The sequence below is a fragment of the Rana temporaria genome, chromosome 1 (assembly GCF_905171775.1).
Source record: "Rana temporaria chromosome 1, aRanTem1.1, whole genome shotgun sequence".
Lineage (NCBI taxonomy): Eukaryota > Metazoa > Chordata > Amphibia > Anura > Ranidae > Rana > Rana temporaria.
In genome coordinates, this window is record NC_053489.1 from 409,484,258 (window position 1) to 409,507,484 (window position 23,227).

The 23,227-nt window shown below is 43.5% G+C and overlaps 1 protein-coding gene across 1 annotated transcript in view; it reads right to left on the bottom strand.

Moving 5' to 3' along the window:
* LOC120931310 (tyrosine-protein phosphatase non-receptor type 9-like) overlaps positions 1-23,006 on the bottom strand; it is a 102,169-nt gene extending 79,163 nt beyond the window's left edge. Inside the window, exons 1-2 of the mRNA XM_040342618.1 lie at positions 22,971-23,006; positions 20,418-20,490 (exon numbers count right to left, since the gene is read on the bottom strand). Coding sequence (XP_040198552.1) covers positions 20,418-20,490; positions 22,971-23,006 — 109 coding nt within the window. The remainder of the gene's footprint in view (positions 1-20,417; positions 20,491-22,970) is intronic.
* Between the last annotated feature and the right edge of the window lie 221 nt (positions 23,007-23,227).

Below are 23,227 nucleotides of genomic sequence, written 5' to 3' on the forward strand. Positions count from 1 at the left end.
ACTTGACCACCTGGCCTATTTTGGCACTTCTCTCCTTCATATAAAAATTTCAATTTTTTTGCTAGAAAATTAATCAGAACCCCCAAACGTTATATATAATTTTTTTTTAGCAGGAGGTCTAGTGCTAGAATTGTTGCATGCGCTCTAACACACGCGATGATACCTCACATGTGGGGTTTGAAAGGTGTTTACATATGTGGGCGGGACTTGCATGCATGTTCGCTTCTGCGTTAAAAAAAAAAAAATGTTTCAATTTTATTTTACTTCATTTTTTTTATTTTTACACTTTAAAAAAAAAAAAAAAAAAAAAAAAGAGATGAATAAGACCCCACATCTCTCCTCCAGGCTTACAAGCATGAGATAGTGAAAAAAAAATCACCAATCTCATGCTGCCAGCCGAAATTGCGGCTTGGTTTACTTCCGGGTACCCGGGTGTGACGTCATAACGTCGCGCCCGGGGCTCCAACGGTCATAGAGATGACTGGTGACCATCCGGTCACCAGCCATCTCTATGCTTCCCAGCCAGTGTCGGCCGTTTCGTTCTCTGGGCCCCCGATGGCACAGGAGAGCCCGGAGAAGCAACGGATGGCGGCGGGAGGGGGATGTCTCCTTCCGCTGCCTGTAAGAACGATCAAGCGGCGGAACTGCCAATTTGATTGTTCTTATTGTGCAGAGAATCGGCGGCTGAAGACGGTGATATCTGAATGATGCCTGTAGCTGGTCCGGAAAATGCCACAATGCAAATACCAGTGCCTCAAAGTCACATTCCATGCTAGTCCCACAATATTCTGGTGCTGTTGCCAAACATACAGCGATCCTAATACTCCTAATTGAGAGGCCAGAGAAAAAAAAAAAAAAAGGACTAGCAAAAATATAGAATTTTTCACAGTAGGGGTCAGGAAAGGCATCCAGCCTCATAAGACACTCACAACATTTTTGTTTACACATGTCCCTGGAGGCAGCAGTATAACCTAATGGTCAGAAGTACTACATTCCTATGTCCCTCATTGGACGAAAACAAAATAAAAAGCTATTTACTAGGTCATTTGCTTACACAAGAGAGAGGTTTGCATTATTTCAATAGACATGCACCAAGAGACAGCTGAGCAATACCAATAGAAAGGGGAAGTCAGATACAAAGGCAGAAGATTTAAAGTGGAATGCCAGACTATTACTATGCTTAAACTGGCTCTAAAGTCTATTCTACTACCCTGTGAAAGGAAGAGGCCTAGTGGCGACTTCATGGGAGAAGAGGTCAGCCAGCAACAGCTGCCCCATAGTAAGCCTATGGGTGATGTCACCACTCAAATATTTCAGCGATTGTTGCTGATCTCTCCTCTATCCTGAAGCTGGCCGCTGGGAGATCATGCAACCGCACCACAGTACCCTCACAATAGGCAAGTATAAGCATCTTCCTTTTTGCAGGGAAGTTGGAATAGGATTTAGAAGGGGGGTGGGAGCAGATTTAGGCACAGTTAGCAATAGCTTGGAATTCCACTTTAAGATGGAAGAAAGATCCAAACCTAAAGTTCAAATAGAATACCTTTCAAAATACGTTGATTATATTGTGCATTGCAAAATAATTTCAATCTGTAAATTCAGCTTATACCACAAACTGCTGTCTCTTGTTATTTACCAATGAGATGCTTTGGTGATAGTACACAATCCTAGGTCAAGTGTGAAGGCTAAAAACACATGGTAAACAATTAAATCCCCTCTACAGTCAAACTTCTAGATTCTGTTCCCACGCAAAAACCCAACAAATCTCACTCCTGCTACAATCTTATTATGTGGCAGCAGAAATGATTGCCGTAAAAAAAAAAAAAAATGTTGTTCAACCAACTTAAAACAATTTACTCCCTGCAGTGAATATCCTTTTCAAAACGCTGTTTCTGAGTATAGTGGAAAATTACAGTATATATGTAAAATGGGGCAACCATACTGTGTTTGCTTCCTGCTTTACAACGATACATAATAGTTATGTGATCTTGCTCATTCTCACACGTGTCAGCCCTGAAAACCCTGCACTCTTTCTGTTGCCAGTATCTTAAAGCAGGGTTCCACCCGGTCTTACACCAACGGCCCCCACTGGTAGTTAAATTCCCTCCACTTCCAGCCCTAGTCGCCGTGACGATGTACTTCATATCTCAACTCTCACCGACTCCTGGGATTGATGACACTGATATCCCAGGAGTCAATGGAAGGCAAGATATGACGGGCATCCTCTGCTTCTATCGCATTATTCCTGCAAACGACACAGTGCACCGTGCTATGTCAGCTGTCTGCATACTGAGTAAATGAAGATTTGTAAGCCACATCAATGATCATACCGATAACAGTTTACACTATCGATTATACTAGCAAAAAAAAAAAAATCATGGGGGCGCTTTTTTTTTTTTTTAATTGACAAAAGGAGACTGGAACTCTGCTTTAACCACATCAATACCAGCCACCGTCATATGACGTCCACAAAGTGGCTCTACCATCCAGAGTGGACGTCATATGACGTCCTGGACTTTGAAGGGGGATATCTGAATGATGCCTGCAGCTAGAGGCATCATCCAGATATCTATCTCTTTGTGCCAGCGATTTCTGCACAACATAAGACCGATCATAGCGGCGGTTCCGCCGCTAGATCGTTCTTACAGGCGGCGGGAGGGGACATCCCCCCCCTCGCGCCGCCATCCGGTGCTTCTCGGGCTCTCCCGTGCCATCGGGGGCCCGGAGGAAAGTATTGTCCGGCGCTGGCAGGAAGTATAGAGATGACTGGTGACCAGATGGTCACCAGTCATCTCTATGACCGTCGGAGGACCCAGGCGCGATATGACGTCACGCCCGGGTCCCCGTAAGTAAACAAAGCCGCGATTGCGGCTGTAAGCCACATTATTCATGAGATCGGTGAATTTTTTTCACCGATCTCATGGTTTCCAGCCTGGAGGAGAGATGTGGGGTCTTATTGACCCGCATCTCTCTTAAAGAGGACCTGTCACACACATTCCTATTACAAGGGATGTTTACATTCCTTGTAATAGGAATAAAAGTAATACAAAAATAAAAAATAAAAGTGTAAAAAAAAATAAATAAATATGTAAAATAAAATAAATAATAAAAAAAATGTAAAACGCCCCTGTCCCCGTAGCTCGCGCAAGTCCCGCCGACATATGTAAACGCCGTTTAAACCACATATGTGAGGTATCGCCGCGTGCGTTTCGACTGGCAGCAACAATTCTAGCACTAGATCTCCTCTGTAAATCTAACCTGGTAACCAGTAAAAAATTTCAAAGCGTTGCCTATGGAGATTTTTAAGTACCGAAGTTTGGCGCCATTCCATGTGTGTGCGCAATTTTAAAGATTGGGCTACCTTTACTGTTTTTGTTATTTTTTTAATTCATGAAACAATTTTTTTCCCCAAAAAGGCGCTTGAAAAATTGCGCAAATACCGTACAAGATAAAACGTTGAAATGACCGTCGTTTTATTCCCTAGGGTGTCTGCTAAAAAAACATATATAATGTTTGGGGGTACTGCGTAAATTTTCTAGCAAAAAAATTATGATTTGTACATGTAGGAGAGAAGTGCCAGAATAGGCCTGGTATGGAGGTGTATATAAAAGCCCTGTATGGAAGTGGTTAATCAAGTTAGGCATTATCAGCCATAGTAACCAATTTCTACATCTAATGGCTAGTTTACAAATCACTAGTTAATAAAAAGTGTATGCAAAGCTGGCCATACACCAATAGAATTTAATTAAATTAAATTTGTTGGAACATTCTAAAGCCCTCGTTCACACAGGCGTACTTTAGCATATGCCTGTGCATCCTTGTGCAGGCAGTCCTATTTACATCAATTGGGACGCAGAGACTGTACAGACACAACTGCAACTCCCATTAGACAGTGGCAAGAGTGCATGGCCTTGACCATACGCCATCTAAATTTGGAACCATACACCCACACTCGCATGACTGTCAAATTGGGAGCAGCAGTTGTGTCCCAATTGAAGACTGACCGAACGGGAATGCATGGAACACAGGTGCAAACACGACCCTCACACAGGCCATAGTATGCCATAGTATGCCTGGTGTGAACGATGCCTCAACTGTGGATACCGTGCTTACTCCAGAAAAAGTTCAAATACAAAAATAAATTGTAATGAAAGCAGTTTAAAGCGGTAGTTCACCCTCCTTTCCATCATTAGACCATTAAATTCGGCATCGTAGCGCGAGCTACGGTATGCCGGTCTTAAATTTTTAATCCCCGTACTCACTGTGGTATCGTTGATGAAGAATCCGACTCCCGCGGGGAATGGCGTGCCTATGGAGAGGGAGGATGATTGACGGCCGGCTCTGGCACGTCACGCTCCCCGAAGACAGCCGGAGTAGGTCTCGGCTATTCACGACGCCTGCGCACAGGCTATGCGCAGGCGCCGTGAATAGCCAAGCCTATTTCGGCTATTTCGGGGAGGGGCGTGACGTGCCAGGGCCGGCCGTCAATCACCTTCTCTCACCATAGGAACGCCCATTCCCCGGATTCTTCAATCAGCGATACCACAGTGAGTACGGGCATAAAAAATGTAAGACCGGCATACCGTAGCTCGCGCTACGATGCCGAATTTAATTGTCTAATAAAAAAAAAACTTTTTTTTTTTTTTTTAACAGGGCGAACCCCCGCTTTAATACATTTAGGATTCCATTCAATTAGCAGGTCTGGATGAAATGGGTTTTCAAATTAATATTGTTGACTCAGCAATGGAAGTTTAACTGTATATGGTCAGCATAAGGTAGCAAGTAAAAAACGTGGGTCACATTAAAATAACTACAGCAAAATAATTCAAATAAATGCATGAAAATTCAACTGAGATTTGGTCATACAGGGTGACTGGTTGTCAGGAATATCCCTATAGAACAGGGATATGCAATTAGCGGACCTACAAGTCCCATGAAGCATAGCAAGACTGACAGCCACAGGCAGCAACAGTACAGCTAAAGTAGCCACCTCATCCCTTTAAACCCAAACACATATGAATTACACAGGTTCTGAGGCTGGTCACGGTGGTAATTAAAACTCACTTTGCGCCTTACCTGCTTCAAATTAGCCTCAGAACCTGTGTAATTAATATGTGTTCAGTTTTAGCAACCCCAAGTACAGCTTGCAGAAAAAAGTCACTAGATTGTGGCTGTGAAAGAAATGTTAAATCCGGCATAAAACTGTATTCCAATTGGTATGCTTTGCTCATGTATTGCACACTCAACTAATTGTGCATATAGCACCAATAGTGATTTGATTATATATTTGAACTCTTCCGAGTCTGATAAAAAAAAAAAAACTTGCCTATGTTACACCCCTTGATACCTTAAACGCTTGCCGACCTAACGTAGGAATATGGCGGCAACATGGCTCTCCTACTCGATACGCGATCCAGCACTTTAGGGAAGGGGCTGCAGTCGCTGACTGTGCTGTGGGTTGTGTCGGTTTCCCTGCAAAGCAGGGAATAAAAAATGCCAGGTCCCTTAGTAAAAGCACCTCACAGTGAATGTACCAAGCACTTTTAGTCACACATTTAACCCTTTGATCGTCCTAGATGTTAGCCCCTTCCCAGCCAGTGTAATTAGTGCAGTTACATTTAGCACTAATCACTGTATTAGTGTCACTGGCTCTGGCAAAGTGTCAGCCTGCCCACCAAACTATCACAGTCCCACTACAAGACCCCTTTCACACTGGGGCGTTTTTCAGGTGCTGTTGGGCTATAATACCTCCCCTGCAGCCCACCAGAGTGCTTTCACACTGGAGCAGTGCACTTGCAGGAGGATAGAAAAAGTCCTGCAAGCAGCATCTTTCAGGCAATGGAGGAGCAAAGGAGTTGTAAAGGAAAATGTTTTTTCACCATAATGCAATCTATGCATTAAGGTGAAAAAACATCGGATGCTGCCGCGCCCCCGAGCCCCGTTGCACTTACCTGAACGCTCGAAAGTCCTGCGCGGTCCCGATATTCTCTTCGCCGCTCAGCCTGGCCGCTGATTGACTAGTGCGGATGGATTGAGAGCAGCGCAGCCATTGGCTGGCGCTGCTGTCAATCACATCCAGTGACGCGGCGCGCCGAGGGGAGCTATGGCCGCTCGCTGTATCACGGGAGCGCGCCCGCAATTAGTGACCACAATGCGAGCTCTCGCATGACTGTGGTTACTAATTGCGGGGAGGACCGAGACAGCCGCAGAGGGACCCCAGAAGACATGGATCGGGGGCACTCTGTGCAAAACGAACTGCACAGTGGAGGGAAGTATGACATGTTTGTTATTTAAAAAAAATATATATATATTCCTTTACAAACCCTTTAAGCACCGCTAATATTAGCAGCGTTTTACCACCAACGCTCCCCCTTGCCCCAGTGTGAAAGTGCCCTAAGTCACTGATTGCCGCTATTACTAGTATAATAAAATATACGTGTATTGGAATTTTATTTACAAAAAATTATATTGCAGAATAAATTTTGGCCTAACTTATGAAGAAATTCAATTTTTGTATTAGGTGTGTGTTATAGCAGAAAGTAATTGTTTTTCAACATTTTTGGTCTTTGCGTTTATAGCTCAAAAAAAATAAAAAAATAAACCCAGAGGTGATCAAATACCACCAAAAAAAGACAATTGTGTGAAAAATACAATTTGTATTTGGGTATGGTTGCTTGACCGTGCAATTGTCAGTTTAAGTAACGCAGTGGCAAAAAAGTAAAAAATGGCTTGGGCATAAATGGGAGGGGGGTAAATCTTCCAGAGGTTAAGTGGTTATAAGCACAAGTGTAATATTATTGTAATATTGTTTATCAAGCATGTTTATTAACCACTTGAGGACCCCTTCACGCCGATATACGTTGGCAGAAGGGCACGGCTGGGCAAAGGCACGTCGCCTTTAAGAGCCCAGCCGTGGGTCGCGCGCTCGCGTCCTGACCGCGATCGGTCACAGGAGCTGAAGAACGGGGAGAGGCGAGTGTAAACAAACCTTACCAGTTCTTCTCTGTGGCTCGTCACTGATCGTCTGTTCCGTCATTGGGAACAACGATCAGTGACATCACGCGTCCAGCCACGCCCGCCTACAGTAAGAACACAGGACACCCCTTTAGCCCCCCCCTAGTGGTAAAGTGGTTTTACTGCCATTTTCACAGTGCATTTTTATAGCACTTTTTGCTGTGAAAATGACAATGGTCCCAAAAATGTCCGATGAGTCTGCCATGATGTCGCAGTCACGAGAGAAAAAAAAAAAGAAGAAGAAAAGCCAAAAAAAAAAAAAAAAAAAAAAAAAAATCGCAATACGTATTGTCCTAAACTGAGGAAAAAAAATGTTTTATCTATTTTTTGGGGATATTTATTATAGCAAAAAGTAAAAAATATTGAATTTTAAAAAAAATTGTCGCTCCATTTTTGTTTATAGCGCAAAAAATAAAAACCACAGAGGTGATCAAATACCACCAAAAGAAAGCTCTATTTGTGGGGAAAAAAAGGACGCCAATGTTGTTTGGGAGCCATGTCGCACGACCACGCAATTGTCAGTTAAAGCGAAGCAGCGCTGAATCCCAAAAAGGGATAATGGTCCGGGTCTCAACTGGTTAACGCCCGCCGCATGTACATGTACGTCCACAGAATGGCATTAAGTGGTTAAAAAACTAAAATTTGAAACAGTATTTCTGTAGAAAGATGCTGGATGTATCTTTTAAGGTCTATTCTCTATTGCAGCAGTTATTTGGAACCACTGATCACTATGAGGATAGAAGTTGCCGAACTACAGTATATAAAAATAATATACATTTACTATCTAGATTTCCAAGACAGGGCATGGAATTGTAACAGCCCATCCCCCCCAACCTACCACTCCTGGAATTCTTCAAGAAGTGCAACCAAAGCGCATTTATCTGTATTTCTCCTGTGGATCACAGGAGTGCAGTCTATTCTGCACTCCTGTGACATGTTTTCAGCAGAGCAGGCTGAAGCCCACTGTTGGCTGATGTAACAAAACCAGTCAAGGCTCAGGCAATATCGCGGCCATATGGTCGGGATCCACCCACATGCCTGGACCGACACCCGGTTCAACCTCTCAGCGACCTGTTGAGAGCCTGAGCCGGCTGCTCTTCCAACCCCCTCACAGCCCAGCGATCCAGTAAGCGAGGGGGGGCAGAGCAGAGAGCCAGTGACTGACAGTCACCAGCTCTCTGCTCAGGGAGCTGTGAGAACTGAGCGATCTACAGTGTTTGATCGCTCGGTTCTCAGTATTAGAGCTGGCGGGGGACTGATGCTGCATCCATTTAGAAAAGTATAAAAAAAATTAAAAATAAAAAAGGAAAAAGATTCCCGTACGTCTAAATAGCTTTTATATACAGCTTTCTAAAATTGTATTTACGGAAACTTACCCCACCCCTTATTACTCCTTACATAAACACCTTGAAATATGGATGATTTGTGGGAATCGCCAGCATGATACTGATCTTTCGTAACAGTATCTAGCTTTTACACACCCAATAACTCATATAGAACTAAAGGATATGATAGTAGCCATGGGTCACTAAACAATCTTCTCATAAATATAATTGGAACTTGGGTGTAACAAGCCAGAAGTCTGAAATTGCACAATGCAACTGAAGAGTAAATCGGTACCCTTATTACTATGCCAACTTCTTTGACTTGTAGCACAAGATTAGCATACTATCTTTAGGGATCTGAAAGGAGCCGAGATTGATGCTGACAGCAGAACCACACCCGTACACACATAAGGTCATCTGTAAATCACATCGGTTAGCATCACAATTCAAGAAAGCCAACCTATGTCCAGTACACTCTGCTTGCCCACTTGCTTGAGGGCAAATGTTACATGACCATTGACAAAATATTTCATTGCTGCTTTTTACACACACATTTACACCCAAGTAAGCAAACATCATAATACATAGCTGCCCTACAAAATCAATTTAATCAACCAGAAACTGGAAGAGAGAGCAGCATCTTGCATTAGTCATTCAAACCTCAATTACTTTACATCTCCACATCTTGCCAAACACACAGAACATTAAAGATGCAATTACTCTTACTTCTGTTTAAAGCACAGAATTCTATTCAGAAAAAAAAAAAAGAAGAAAAAGGTTTTCAACCACTTTAAGTGATATGGCGACGTAACAGCAGTTCAACTAAAAACAAGTAACTGCTGGACATTCGGATACATTCATCAACAAATAGCCTGGGCTCTTTTCAGTCCATCATTCAGTGATGAGTAGCTGCCACTGATCGGAACACAAGAGATCCCTGCCCATGGTTATACTTTCTTCACCATGGCCCTTGGGATAGAAGAATGGAGGCATTAGTCGCTGTTGCGGAGTTTCCCTTTACTCTGTATTCGTGGCATGGATGAAAATAAGCAGGAACAAGAAATATCTCTGGACAGCCGCACTCTGAACAAATTGTAGCCTATATTAGAAGGACATCACTACAAGTCACAGCAAAAATAAAACAAAACCTGGCTGCCGACGCGTTTCGCACTGGAACTAGAGCTTCGTCATAGCTCATGACGAAGCACTAGTTCCAGTGCGAAACGCGTCAGCAGCCAGGTTTTGTTTTATTTTTGCTGTGGCTTGAAGTGCTGTCCTTTTAATAAAGGCTACAATTTGTTCAGTGTGCGGCTGTCCAGAGACATTTCTTGTTCCTGCTTTGCCGAGTGCATTGCCTGCACCCGAGTTATCTGCCACAGTGGATCTTTATTTGGGGTCCCACCTGGAGCGGCTACTCCCTTTTTCATGGATGAAAATAAGGGTTAATTCTCCCCAATTTGAACTCGCATTAAAAGTTACCCACCTCGATGCTGTTTTTTTTTTTTTTTTCCAATCCTTACAATACAGGAAGAATGCTAAAGCCATCCATTGCAGAGGTGTAACTAGAACCAATGTTGGGTTGCTTTTCTTCCTATTATTCCTGAGGTGAGCTGTGTTTTGGTGGTGTTCCAGAGGGAGAAACACATGGAAGCAGATCCAGTTGGGTGCAATTTGTTTTTCACAAGTGCAGTTGATCTCTTCATAATATAGAGAATGAGATCATATATTTCCGGAAGAAGCTGGCTCTTTGGAAAGTTGCGACGACCAAATGTTAGACTTCAGTGCACAAATGCTATATTATGTTTTAGCAATATTACCCTATGTTGGTCTTTTTCTCCGATTACACCTGAGGGAAGCTGTGCATTCTAGGATATTGGCTGTATTCCACAAGCAGAAATATGTGGAAACATGCAGTGTTTAACCTTTTTCACAAGCGCATTTGATCTCTATAAACGCAGAGATTCAATATTTCCAATAAGGTGACACTTTTGGCGGCCTGGAAAGTTGGGAGAACCGAATTCTTGATTTTAACGAACAAGTTTCATAACATGCGCAAGAGCCTGTTCACACTACCACGACTTGTGATCTAACTTGTGACGCCCTACACGAGAAATTACATGGAAGTGAATGAGAGCCGTCTTAATGCACACTACTGAAGCCGCTCCGAAAAGGTTCCAGTACTACTTCTAGGCGACTTGTACCCATTGATTTCAATGGAAGTCGCCTCCAAAGTCGGATCAGTGTCTTAACTGAAGCAACTTTACAGGAATAGAAAAGTTTTCTCAGGCAAACCCCTCCCTCCCACAGTATTTCTGTAGAATACATTTTGGCCTAAATTCATGAGGACCTTTTTTTTTTTTTGGATAGGCTTCACAACAGAAAGTAAAAAAAATATTGTTTTTTTTTTTAATCCAGTATTTTTTTGTTCATATAGCAAGCAAAAAAAAAAAACAGTGGTGATGAAATACCACCAAAAGAAATCTCTATTTGTGTGAAAAAATGATATAAAATCTAATTTGGGTACAGGGTTACATGACTGTGCAACTGCCATTTAAAGTAGCATGGTGCTCTCATGTTATACTACTGATTGTCAAGAATGTACCGCTGTTCTTTTGTTTCTATGTTCATTATGTTTTGTTTTCTACAAAATAAAACAAACTTTTATTTTATTTTTTACATAAAGTAGCACGGTTCTGAACAGCAAAAAAATGCCCTGGTCATGAAGGGGGCAAAACCTTCTGGAGGTCAAACGGTTCAAGGATACGTCCACCCTAACACTAAAAGCCCTGCATCTACAGACATCCACAATCTAACACTAACCTTGTAAAGAAGAGATCAGTATACATACCTTTTTTGAAGCCAATCCGACCCGATCCCATGCTGAGCTGTCAGCCGCGGCATCGCTGTGGAGGGGGGTGCAGAGGACAACGGAAGTCCAATAGTAAGTCTATGGGTGATGTCACTCCCCATTCATTTTGAAAGAGCATCTGCCGCTGGAGATCGGACCAGATCGGCTTAAAAAAAGGTACGTATAGCGATTTCTTCTTTACAGGGTTAGATAAGTTAGTGTTAGATGAGATCGTGGATGTCTGTAGATGTAGAGATTTTAGTGTTAGGATGGACATATTCTTGAAGAGCCAATGTGGATGGGCAGAAAAACTGAAATCTTTAAAATCATTATCATACAAGCGCTGCAATTTATGAGTGGCGATACACTTAAAATGTGTGTTAAAGCATAAATGAAAGAAAGAAAGTTACCGCTCCAGGTGGATTGTGTTAGGATGATTAGTATGGTCTCAGGAAATCAAGGGTGCTGGCAATGCACACGGCAGCAAATGGAAAAAGAAAATATGGACAGCCGCATTTCAAAAAATCTTGATGGTTGCCTTTATTTAAAAAGGAAAAATGCACTACAAGTCACAGCACACAACGCAGGAGTAAAACAGTTGACGCATTTCGTACTATAAATTAGTGCTTAATCATAGCTATGATTAAGCACTAATTTATAGTGCGAAACGCGTCAGCTGTTTTACTCCCATGTCGTGTGCTGTGACTTGTAGTGCATTTTTCCTTTTTTAAATAAAGGCAACCATCAAGATTTTTTGAAATGCGGCTGTCCATATTTTCATTTTCCATTTAAAGCATAAATATTATATTTTCTTATTTTTTATGGCATTTCAGAATGCAATATTACTGTTCCATTCGCACTTGAATAATGACAAAGGGTTGTGACTTCTTGTCATTTACAATATTTAAATCTAGTTCACAAACAGGTTAAAGAACTCCGCCTTATGACTAAATGGTTCATTGTAGGGCAAATGTATTTCACACATCAGTATCTCATATCTTAACCGCTTGCCGACCAGCCGCCGCAGTTTTACGGCAGGTTGGCTCTGCTGGGCGAGATCACGTAGCTATACGTCATCTCCCCGAGCAGCCAATAGGGGCACGCGCGCCCCCCTGCTCGCCGCCGACGCGTGTGCCCGGCGGGCGCAATCACCGCCGGGCACCCGCGATCGCTCGTTACAGAGCGAGAACCGGGAGCTGTGTGTGTAAACACACAGCTCCCGGTCCTGTCAGGGGGAGAAATGCCGATTGTCTGTTCAATGTATGAACAGCGATCAGTTATTTCCCCAAGTCAATCCACCCCCCTTCAGTTAGAACACACCCAGGGAACATACTTAACCCCTTCCTCGCCCCCTAGTGTTAACCCCTTCCCTGCCAGTGGCATTTTTATAGTAATCAATGCATTTTTATAGCACTGATCGCTATAAAAATGTCAATGGTCCCAAAAATGTGTCGAAAGTGTCCGCCATAATGTCGCAGTACCGATAATCGCTGATCGCCGCCATTACTAGTAAAAAAGAAATATATATATTAATAAAAATGCCATAAAACTATCCCTTATTTTGTAAACGCTATAACTTTCGCACAAACCAATCAATAAAAGCTTATTGCGATTTTTTTTTTTTTACGAAAAATATGTAGAAGAATACATATCGGCCTAAACCGAGGAAAAAAAAAATAGATTTTTATATATTTTTGGGGACTATTTATTACAGCAAAAAGTAAAAAATATTCTTTTTTTTTTATTAAATTGTCGCTCTATTCTTGTTTATAGCGCAAAAACTAAAAACCGCAGAGGTGATCAAATACCACCAAAAGAAAGCTCTATTTGTGGGGAAAAAAGGACGCAAATTTTGTTTGGGAGCCACGTCGCACGACCGCGCAATTGTCAGTTAAAGTGAAGCAGTGCAAATCGCAAAAACTGGCCTGATCTTTGACCAGCAATATGGTCCGGGGCTGATGTGGTTAAATATGCAATGCATGGAGGAAAGAGCTGGAGACGATGTGTGTGATGCTCTTCTGTATTATTCCCATGATAGCTGCTGTACACATGCAGTATCTGAAAGGTGTGGACGGAGGACAATCTCATGTAGCTTCCTTCAGCTCCTTGCATAAACAGGAGCAGAACCTAAACCATTACCGCTTGGAACAAAAACAAGTTATGTATTGATTAATAAAATAACTAAATGTATTCAATGAAATGGCTCTAAGTAAAATCATACTCCTACTGGGCAATGAAAAGTCAGCCCCAGGAGTAAACTCGGAATGTGCTGACAAAAAGAAAACATCAATTGGTGTAGCAATGCTCCTTCGATGTCCAATCTGCACACTGGGGATGTGTTCTAGATTAAGGGCCCATTCACACCACATGCAGTGAAGTGCTTTTCTTTCTGCATCAAGAACGCATGGAAAGTATAATATACGGGTTCCAATGGCAAAGTTCACACCAGCATAGTGTGTTCCAGTGCTTTTCCTGGGCTTGTAATACATGGACACGTCTTCTAGCTCTCTAAGGGCTTGTTCACACAAACTTTCACTCCTGAAGAGCATTCAGATCGCTCTTCAGAATTACTGCCTGCTTAAACCCCCAGTTTGGAAAAATCACATGCATTGCAGACCAACCTATTTACTTAAATGGGCTGCGTTTGATGGGAAAGCAAAAGGGGTACAATTTCTGCTGCATCCGTGATGCTTTGCCACAACAGGTCCACACCTCCAGCTGCCTCTGCAGCTAAAGTGGGTAGCAGTTGGGGGATGGTAAACATACGGATCACTCATGGGGTTTTACTGAGCCCTAACCGCTAGTGTGAACGAGTCCTGGCAGTCTGTACTTCAGTATGGAGATGGCTCTGGTGAAAGTCTGTAGGAGCCTAGCATTGCACCAGCCACCCACTCATTGTGGTTGCAATGCTTTGCAAGGAACTGTAAAAAAAAAAAAAATCCAATTTTGTGTTCCTGAAAAAATACAGCATATGCCTTTTCTTTTTTTTGTGAAAGACTTAAAAAATAAAAGAATCTTCGGGGCACTGCAATGAATAGGAAGGAACATGCCGTCATAAAAATTTATAGAACACAACAGTTGAAGGCAAAAAAAAAAAAAAAGCCAATACTGCATGTGTGTTGTCACCTTGTCATGTGGGCTCCTGATGGAGATTACACGTGCCTGTTTCAACACATTACACAGGTATGGCCCACTGTGGTCATCATGCACCACTAGCTGCAGTGCATAAATGTATACGGGAAGTGATGCCTGCTGAGCTTGCCATTAAAGCTCAACTCCAGGAAATACACAAGTGTCCCCCCCCCCCCCCCCCCCCCTACACGCACACACTGTAAGCGTTAATACAGGGAGTGCAGAATTATTAGGCAAGTTGTATTTTTGAGGATTAATTTTATTATTGAACAACAACCATGTTCTCAATGAACCCAAAAAACTCATTAATATCAAAGCTGAATATTTTTGGAAGTAGTTTTTAGTTTGTTTTTAGTTTTAGCTATTTTAGGGGGATATCTGTGTGTGCAGGTGACTATTACTGTGCAGAATTATTAGGCAACTTAACAAAAAAAAAATATATACCCATTTCAATTATTTATTTTTACCAGTGAAACCAATATAACATCTCAACATTCACAAATATACATTTCTGACATTCAAAAACAAAACAAAAACAAATCAGTGACCAATATAGCCACCTTTCTTTGCAAGGACACTCACAAGCCTGCCATCCATGGATTCTGTCAGTGTTTTGATCTGTTCACCATCAACATTCCGTGCAGCAGCAACCACAGCCTCCCAGACACTGTTCAGAGAGGTGTACTGTTTTCCCTCCTTGTAAATCCCACATTTGATGATGGACCACAGGTTCTCAATGGGGTTCAGATCAGGTGAACAAGGAGGCCATGTCATTAGTTTTTCTTCTTTTATACCCTTTCTTGCCAGCCACGCTGTGGAGTACTTGGACGCGTGTGATGGAGCATTGTCCTGCATGAAAATCATGTTTTTCTTAAAGGATGCAGACTTCTTCCTGTACCACTGCTTGAAGAAGGTGTCTTCCAGAAACTGGCAGTAGGACTGGGAGTTGAGCTTGACTCCATCCTCAACCCGAAAAGGCCCCACAAGCTCATCTTTGATGATACCAGCCCAAACCAGTACTCCACCTCCACCTTGCTGGCGTCTGAGTCGGACTGGAGCTCTCTGCCCTTTACCAATCCAGCCACGGGCCCATCCATCTGGCCCATCAAGACTCACTCTCATTTCAGCAGTCCATAAAACCTTAGAAAAATCAGTCTTGAGATATTTCTTGGCCCAGTCTTGACGTTTCAGCTTGTGTGTCTTGTTCAGTGGTGGTCGTCTTTCAGCCTTTCTTACCTTGGCCATGTCTCTGAGTATTGCACACCTTGTGCTTTTGGGCACTCCAGTGATGTTGCAGCTCTGAAATATGGCCAAACTGGTGGCAAGTGGCATCTTGGCAGCTGCACGCTTGACTTTTCTCAGTTCATGGGCAGTTATTTTGCACCTTGGTTTTTCCACACGCTTCTTGCGACCCTGTTGACTATTTTGAATGAAACGCTTGATTGTTCGATGATCACGCTTCAGAAGCTTTGCAATTTTAAGAGTGCTGCATCCCTCTGCAAGATATCTCACTATTTTTGACTTTTCTGAGCCTGTCAAGTCCTTCTTTTGACCCATTTTGCCAAAGGAAAGGAAGTTCACTAATAATTATGCACACCTGATATAGAGTGTTGATGTCATTAGACCACACCCCTTCTCATTACAGAGATGCACATCCCCTAATATGCTTAATTGGTAGTAGGCTTTCGAGCCTATACAACTTGGAGTAAGACAACATGCATAAAGAGGATGATGTGGTCAAAATACTCATTTGCCTAATAATTCTGCACTCCCTGTAGTTTGTTAAGTCTAGGGGGAGGGGATAAACCTCAGATGTGAAATATGAAAGAAGCATATCCCTATAGTGTGCACGAAGTGTCATTTATGCCTGCTGTTTCATTCCTCCGCTATCAGCATAAGTCATTTTTTCGCCGACACCAAGAGAAAAAATGGTGACAGGGCAAGGAGCACCAGCAGACTGGCAGCCTCTGCTCTGTTCCTGTGTGCTGTGTGAAGGGGGTGTGTCCTTTCAATCCAATCAACTCTCAGAGCTCTCATCACTGAGCTCTGCAGTGTGCAACTTCAGCTCCTCACCCCATTGTTTCTGATCTTTTAGACAAGCTCTGTGCATCACCTAAAGGCTAGGTCTATGTAAGAGTTTACAACAAATTGAAGGCGTCTGATCTAAGGCTAGGATCACACCAGTGTGTGTTGGGAACGTGCAAAAAATTGAGCGTTTTCCCGACACACAGAGAAACCTGCTGCCATTTATAGGAGACACGTAGCAGTCCCTTTAACCACTTCCCGACGGCCGCATGTATATGTACGTCCACAATATGGCACGTACAGGCAAATGGGCGTACATGTACGTCCTTGCCTTTCCGCGGGTCGGGGGTCCGATCGGGATCCCCCCCCGCTACATGCGGCGGTCGGGTTCCCTCGGGGAGCGATCCGTGACGACGACGCGGCTATTTGTTTTTAGCGGCTCCGTCGCGATCGCTCCCCGGAGCTGAAGAACGGGGAGAGCCGTATGTAAACACGGCTTCCCCGTGCTTCACTGTGGCGCTGCATCGATCGAGTGATCCCTTATATAGGGAGACTCGATCGATGACATCAGTCCTACAGCCACACCCCCCTACAGTTGTAAACACACACTAGGTGTACCCTAACTCCTACAGCGCCCCCTGTGGTTAACTCCCAAACTGCAACTGTCATTTTCACAATAAACAATGCAATTTAAATGCATTTTTTGCTGTGAAAATGACAATGGTCCCAAAAATGTGTCAAAATTGTCCGAAGTGTCCGCCATAATGTCGCAGTCATGAAAAAAAAATAAAAAAAATAAAAAAATAAAAAAAATCGCTGATCGCCGCCATTAGTAGTAAAAAAAAATTTTTTTATAAAAAGGCAATAAAACTATCCCCTATTTTGTAAACGCTATAAATTTTGCGCAAACCAATCGATAAACGCTTATTGCGATTTTTTTTTACCAAAAATAGGTCGAAGAATACGTATCGGCCTAAACTGAGGGAAATTTTTTTTTTTATATGTTTTTGGGGGATATTTATTATAACAAAAAGTAAAAAATAATGCATTTTTTTCAAAATTGACGCTTTATTTTTGTTTATAGCGCAAAAAATAAAAACCGCAGAGGTGATCAAATACCACCAAAAGAAAGCTCTATTTGTGGGGGAAAAAGGACGCCAATTTTGTTTAGGAGCCACGTCGCACGACCGCGCAATTGTCTGTTAAAGCGACGCAGTGCCGAATCGCAAAACCTGGCCTGGGCATTAAGCTGCCTAAAGGTCAGGGGCTTAAGTGGTTAATTGTTAATAGCACCCCAACGCATCTGCAAACATGCCACATTTTTGCATGGTGCCTGATGCACCCTGCAGTTTGGTGCGCCACATTTTTGGAAAAGAGTCTAGGATATCTTTTGTGTGTATCGCAGCCCATTAAAATTAATGGGTTGCCCAACAGGCATCGCACAGAGCCAACTGGGTAGGTGTGAACCAACCTTTTTACAGGGCACCCACCACAAGCTTTTTTTCATTCAACCCAGCAGGCTGAAGAAATGTACAGATAGCCGTACTAACACAAGCGATGTTAGTACTGAGCTATTGTGTTCTGAAAGGGGGGGGGACAGTGGGACTGCACCCCCCAAAAAACATTGGCTGCGAGCACTGAATGAATTCTGCTTTTTCAGCATGCCTGGCCGAGAGACAGGTAGCTAAAACACAAGCCGAAGGTCAGCTGGTTCCTGCCAAACTGACTGTTTTCAGATGATTTTCAGCCCTTGTGTACCCAGCCTTACTCATCGCTCTCCTCTTGTCCCTGACGATCCAAGTTGTGGACAGGCCCTTGTCCTCTTGCACAATGCAGGACTATTGGCACTGTACTGGATAACAGCATGCGGCCAACGGGCAGAGCATTTTAACTACTTGCAGCCCAGGCCAATTCTGGCATTTCTCTCCTACATCTAAAAATCTAAAAACATTTCTGCTATAACAAATTACTCAGAACCCCCAAACATTAAATAATTTTATACCAGAGACCCTAGAGAATAAAATAGCTGCAATTTGTTACATAACACGATATCTGTGCAACGATTTTTTAAATGTCATTATTTTACTGAATTTTAATGCAAAAAAAAAAAAAAAAACACAATATACAGTATCTCACAGAACTGAGAAAAACCCCTCACATGTTTGTAAATATTTTATTATATCTTTTCAACACTGAAGAAATTACACTTTGCCACAATATAAAGTGTACAGCTTGTATAACAATATAAATTTGCTGTCCCCTCAAATAAAACTTAAGACACACAGCCATTAATGTCTAAACTGCTGGCAACAAGAGTACATCCCTAAGTGAAAATGTCCAAATTCGGCCAAATATTTTGTGTGGCCACTATTATTTTTCAGCACTACCTTAAACCTCTTGGGCATGGAGTTCACTAGAGCTTTATAGGTTGCCACTGGAGTCCTTTTCCACTCCTTCATGACATCACAGAGCTGGTGGATGTTAGATACCTTGCGCTACTCCACCTTCCATTTGAGGATGCCCCACAGATGCTCAATAGGGTTTAGGTCTGGAGACATGCTTGGCCAGTCCATCACCTTTACCCTCAGCTTCTTTAGCAAGGCAGTGGTCATCTCGGAGGTGTGTTTGGGGTCGTTATGTTGGAATACTGCCCTGCCGTCGAGCCTCTAAAGGGAGGGGATCATGCTCTGCTTCAGTATGTCACAGTACATGTTGGCATTCATGGTTCCCTCAATGAATTGTAGCTCCAGACCATGACACTCCCACCACCACGCTTGACTGCAAGACACACTGGTCTCTGTACTCCTCACCTGGTTGCCTCAAAACACGCTTGACACCATCTGAACCAAATAAGTTTATCTTGGTCTCATCAGACCACAGGACATGGTTCCAGTAATCCATGTCCTTAGTCTGCTTGTCTTCAAACTGTTTGTGGGCTTTCTTGTGCATCATCTTTAGAAGAGGCTTCCATCTGGGACCACAGCCATGCAGACCAATTTGATGCAGTGTGCGGCGTATGGTCTGAGCCCTGACAGGCTGACCCCACACCCCTTCAACCTCTGCACCAATGCTGGCAGAACTGTATGTCTATTTCCCAAGGACATCCTCTGGATATGACGCTGAGCACATGCACTCAACATGGCGAGGCCTGTTCTGAGTGGAACCTGTCCTGTTAAACCGCTGTATGGTCTTGTCCATTGTGCTGCAGCTCAGTTTCAGGGTCTTGACAATCTTCTTATAGCCTAGGCCAGTGATGGCAAACCTTGGCACCACAGATGTTTTGGAACTATATTTCCTGCGATGCTCAATTATAGTGCAGAGTGAATGAGCATCATGGGAAATGTAGTTCCAAAACATCTGGAGTGCAAAGATTCGCCATCACTGGCCTATGCCATATGTAGAGCAACGATTTTTTTTTTTCAGATCCTCAGAGGAGTTCTTTGCCATGAGGTGCCATGTTGAACTTCCAGTGACCAGTATGAGCGATAACACCAAATTTAACACACCTGCTCCCCATTCACACCTGAGACCTTTTAATACTAACGAGTCACATGACAGCGTGGAGGTAAAATGGCCAAGTGGGCCCAATTTGGATATTTTCACTTGTGTTGAGTTATTTTGAGGGGACAGCAAATTTATACAAGCTGTACACTCATTACTTTACATTATAGCAAAGTGTAATTTCTTCAGTGTTGTCACATGAAAAGATAGAATAAAATATTTACAAAAATGTGAGGGGTGTACTCACTTTTGTGAGATACTGTATGACCCAATTTTTGGTACAATTTAAATGATGAAGTTGCGGTGAGGAAATAAATACCCAACACATCACACTTTAAATCTGTACATGCTCATGAAATTGCGCCAATCTGCGATACTTAAAAATCTCCATAGGCGACACTTCACTGTTTCCCTATGTCGGTGCAACTTACGTATGCATTCGCTTCTGCGCGCGAACACGAGAGGACTAGGTTTTTTTTTTTTAAATGTTCTATTTATTTTATTTTTACACTGCCCCCATCTTCTTTTTTTTTTTTATCACTTATTCCTATCACAAGGAATTCCAACATCACTTGTGATAGAAATAAGGCATGACAGGTCCTCTTTATTGATATGGTCTACAAAACCCCAGATCTCTCCTTTACCCTGGAAAGCACGAGATAAAAAAAAAATAAAAAAATATCTCTGCTTTTCAGCAAAAAAAATAAAAAAATTGCATTGTTTACATCTGCCAGACAGTGTACATGCCGATTAAAATATTTTGGTCTACTAAAATATGACAAAAACAATTCAGATGACTAAAATACCACCAAACAACATTTTATTTAAACGACTATGACAAACTAAATTGAATTTCTACCACAATGGCTAAATCTGTGACTGTAGCGCATGTTCAAATCTTAACACCATAAATAATACCATGATATTAGACTTTTACTCCAGGAGTAGATAATGCATTAAAATAGAAATAAACTCATTCGATTTTAGTCAACTAAAATGTACTGGAGATTTTAGTGGACTTTGGTCCGGTTCACGCATGTGATTCGCACCGCATTTCTGTTCACATCACATGCACTGTCTGTGAGATGTGATTTCAGCCATACAAACTACGGCTGAAATCGCATCTCATTCGCACCAAAATGGTGCAGGAACCTTTTTATTGGGTCCACACTAGAATCGGACCGCATTATGCGATCCGATTCCTGCACTATTTTACAGTTCGCACTGCGATCCAATCTGAGGGTGTCATTAACTTTACATTGACAACCACAGCGGTTTGCAGATCTCAGTCTGAGCCAGTGTGCGATTCAGGTGAGATGCGCACTGGATTCGTAGGGTTCTCGCATCGCACTAGTATAAACCGGCACTAAAATACGACTAAAACAACTCAGATGACTAAACTACGGACTAAAACTTAAATGTAATTTTAATCAAAAAACTATAAATAAAACAAAACCGAAATTTGATGTAAAAATTAACACTGCTGGACGAGAGTTACTGATGTTGCATCCGGCCTCCCAGGATTATAGAAATGGCCGGGGACCATCCGGTTGACGGCCAGCTCTGTGGTAACCCAGTGCTGCCGCCAGATTGGATACTGGGCTCTAAGATCACACGGGAGAGCCCAGACAGGTGTCGGTGGGCATCTGAGGGATGTCCCCTCCCGCTGCCTGTAAAAGCAATCCAGCGGCTAATCAGCTGCTAGGATGGCTTTTACATGCCAGGGAATAGCTGCGTGCCCTCCATAGCAAGCTGCATGCCCTGGAGGGGCACTCATGTGTGCTCGCTCCTGTCCATTGAGTGCGACTCGGCCCCGCCCCAGCGGCAGTGACTGACAGCAGCAGGAGCCTTTCTGTCCAATAATAAGAGACAATGGTCTTGTACACATCGCTGGAGGGAGATAATTATAATGGAGGGAGGGGGCTGCTTGCAAAAGTTTTTTTACCTTGATGCACAAAAAGTGAAAAAAAAAAACACTAAGGCATAGGTGCTCAACCTGTGGCCCTTCAACTGTTACGGAACTACAAGTCCCATCATGCCTTAGCCTTTGGGAGTAGGGATGAGCTCCGGCGTGTTCGCACACTCCACGCGCAGAGCCCGCCAGGAAGTCGCTGCGCTAATCACAGCCAAGGAGACATTTCCCGATCTCTGCAGCCACACAACGGGACAATGTCTCTCTGCCCGCTATTAGCGCAGTGCCGTGTCCGACTTCCTGGCGGGCTCTGCACGTGGAGTGTGCCAACACGCCGGAGCTCATCCCTATTTGGGAGTCATGCTTGTAACTGTCAGCCTTGCAATACGTCATGGGACTTGTAGTTCAGAACCAGCTGGAGGGCCACAGGTTGCACACCCAGGCTTTAAGGCAGGGGTCTCAAACTGGTAGCCCTCCAGCTGTTGCATAACTACAACTCCCATGAGGCATTGCAAGGCTGACAGTTACAAGCATGACTCCCAAAGGCTGAGGCACTATGGGACTTGTAGTTCCGTAACAGCTGAAGGGCCACAGGTTGAGCACCCATGCTTTAAGGGAAAAGCTTGTTGCACATATGGGAGGGAAGCCTGCAGGAGTGAAGAATAAGATATTACACCTTAACCCTTCACCTCCAGTCTAAACAAGCATTTAACCTTTGCAGTGCAGGCAGGCCCCTGGGTATGGGGGGGAGGGGTTGACAACGCTCTGTCCCTGTGCATGTACGTTGTCACCCTGATGGAGATCACAAAGCAGCCATTTCCAACGCCGGCACTGTGATCATTGCAAGGAAACGCGCCCTGCGTAACGCCACTCAATGATTGCTGGAGGGTACAAATGTAGATGGGAAGTGACTGCTAAGAGCATGCAAGGGATCAGCAGAGAGGCAACCAAGGCTAAAAAGTGTGTGTATATATATATATATATATATATATACACACACACATATACATACATACAGCTAGGTGCCTCCTGTTTCCTAGCGCACAGAGAGAAAAGGCTGCAGTGCAATCAATAGCTCCTGACTGAGGGACAAGTTTCCCCAATAATAAGCCCCCCATGTTGGGAGGGGAGAGATGCTTGCAGCAATGGTGCGCCACCCCCCGGGGTAATCATGGCTGCAGGTACACTACACATCTGGACACATGTGTCTCACCCTCTCCTCTTGGGCCGTTAGCTGTTTCTCCGCCATGTCTCTTCGCGGCTCCGGTTCTCCGGTACATCCGGGCTCGGTCCAGACGCGGCGCTCACACAGGATGTGACTGTGCGACTCTCCGGCCCTGCAAAGCAACACCACCGAGCGGCCGCACCGACGTCACAGCGACCGCCGCGCGTCCCGGCCTCTCCTCCTCCCTTTGGAGCAGGAGAGAGGCGAGGCTGTGACGAAGGAATGGATAGAGCTGCCCCATGGAG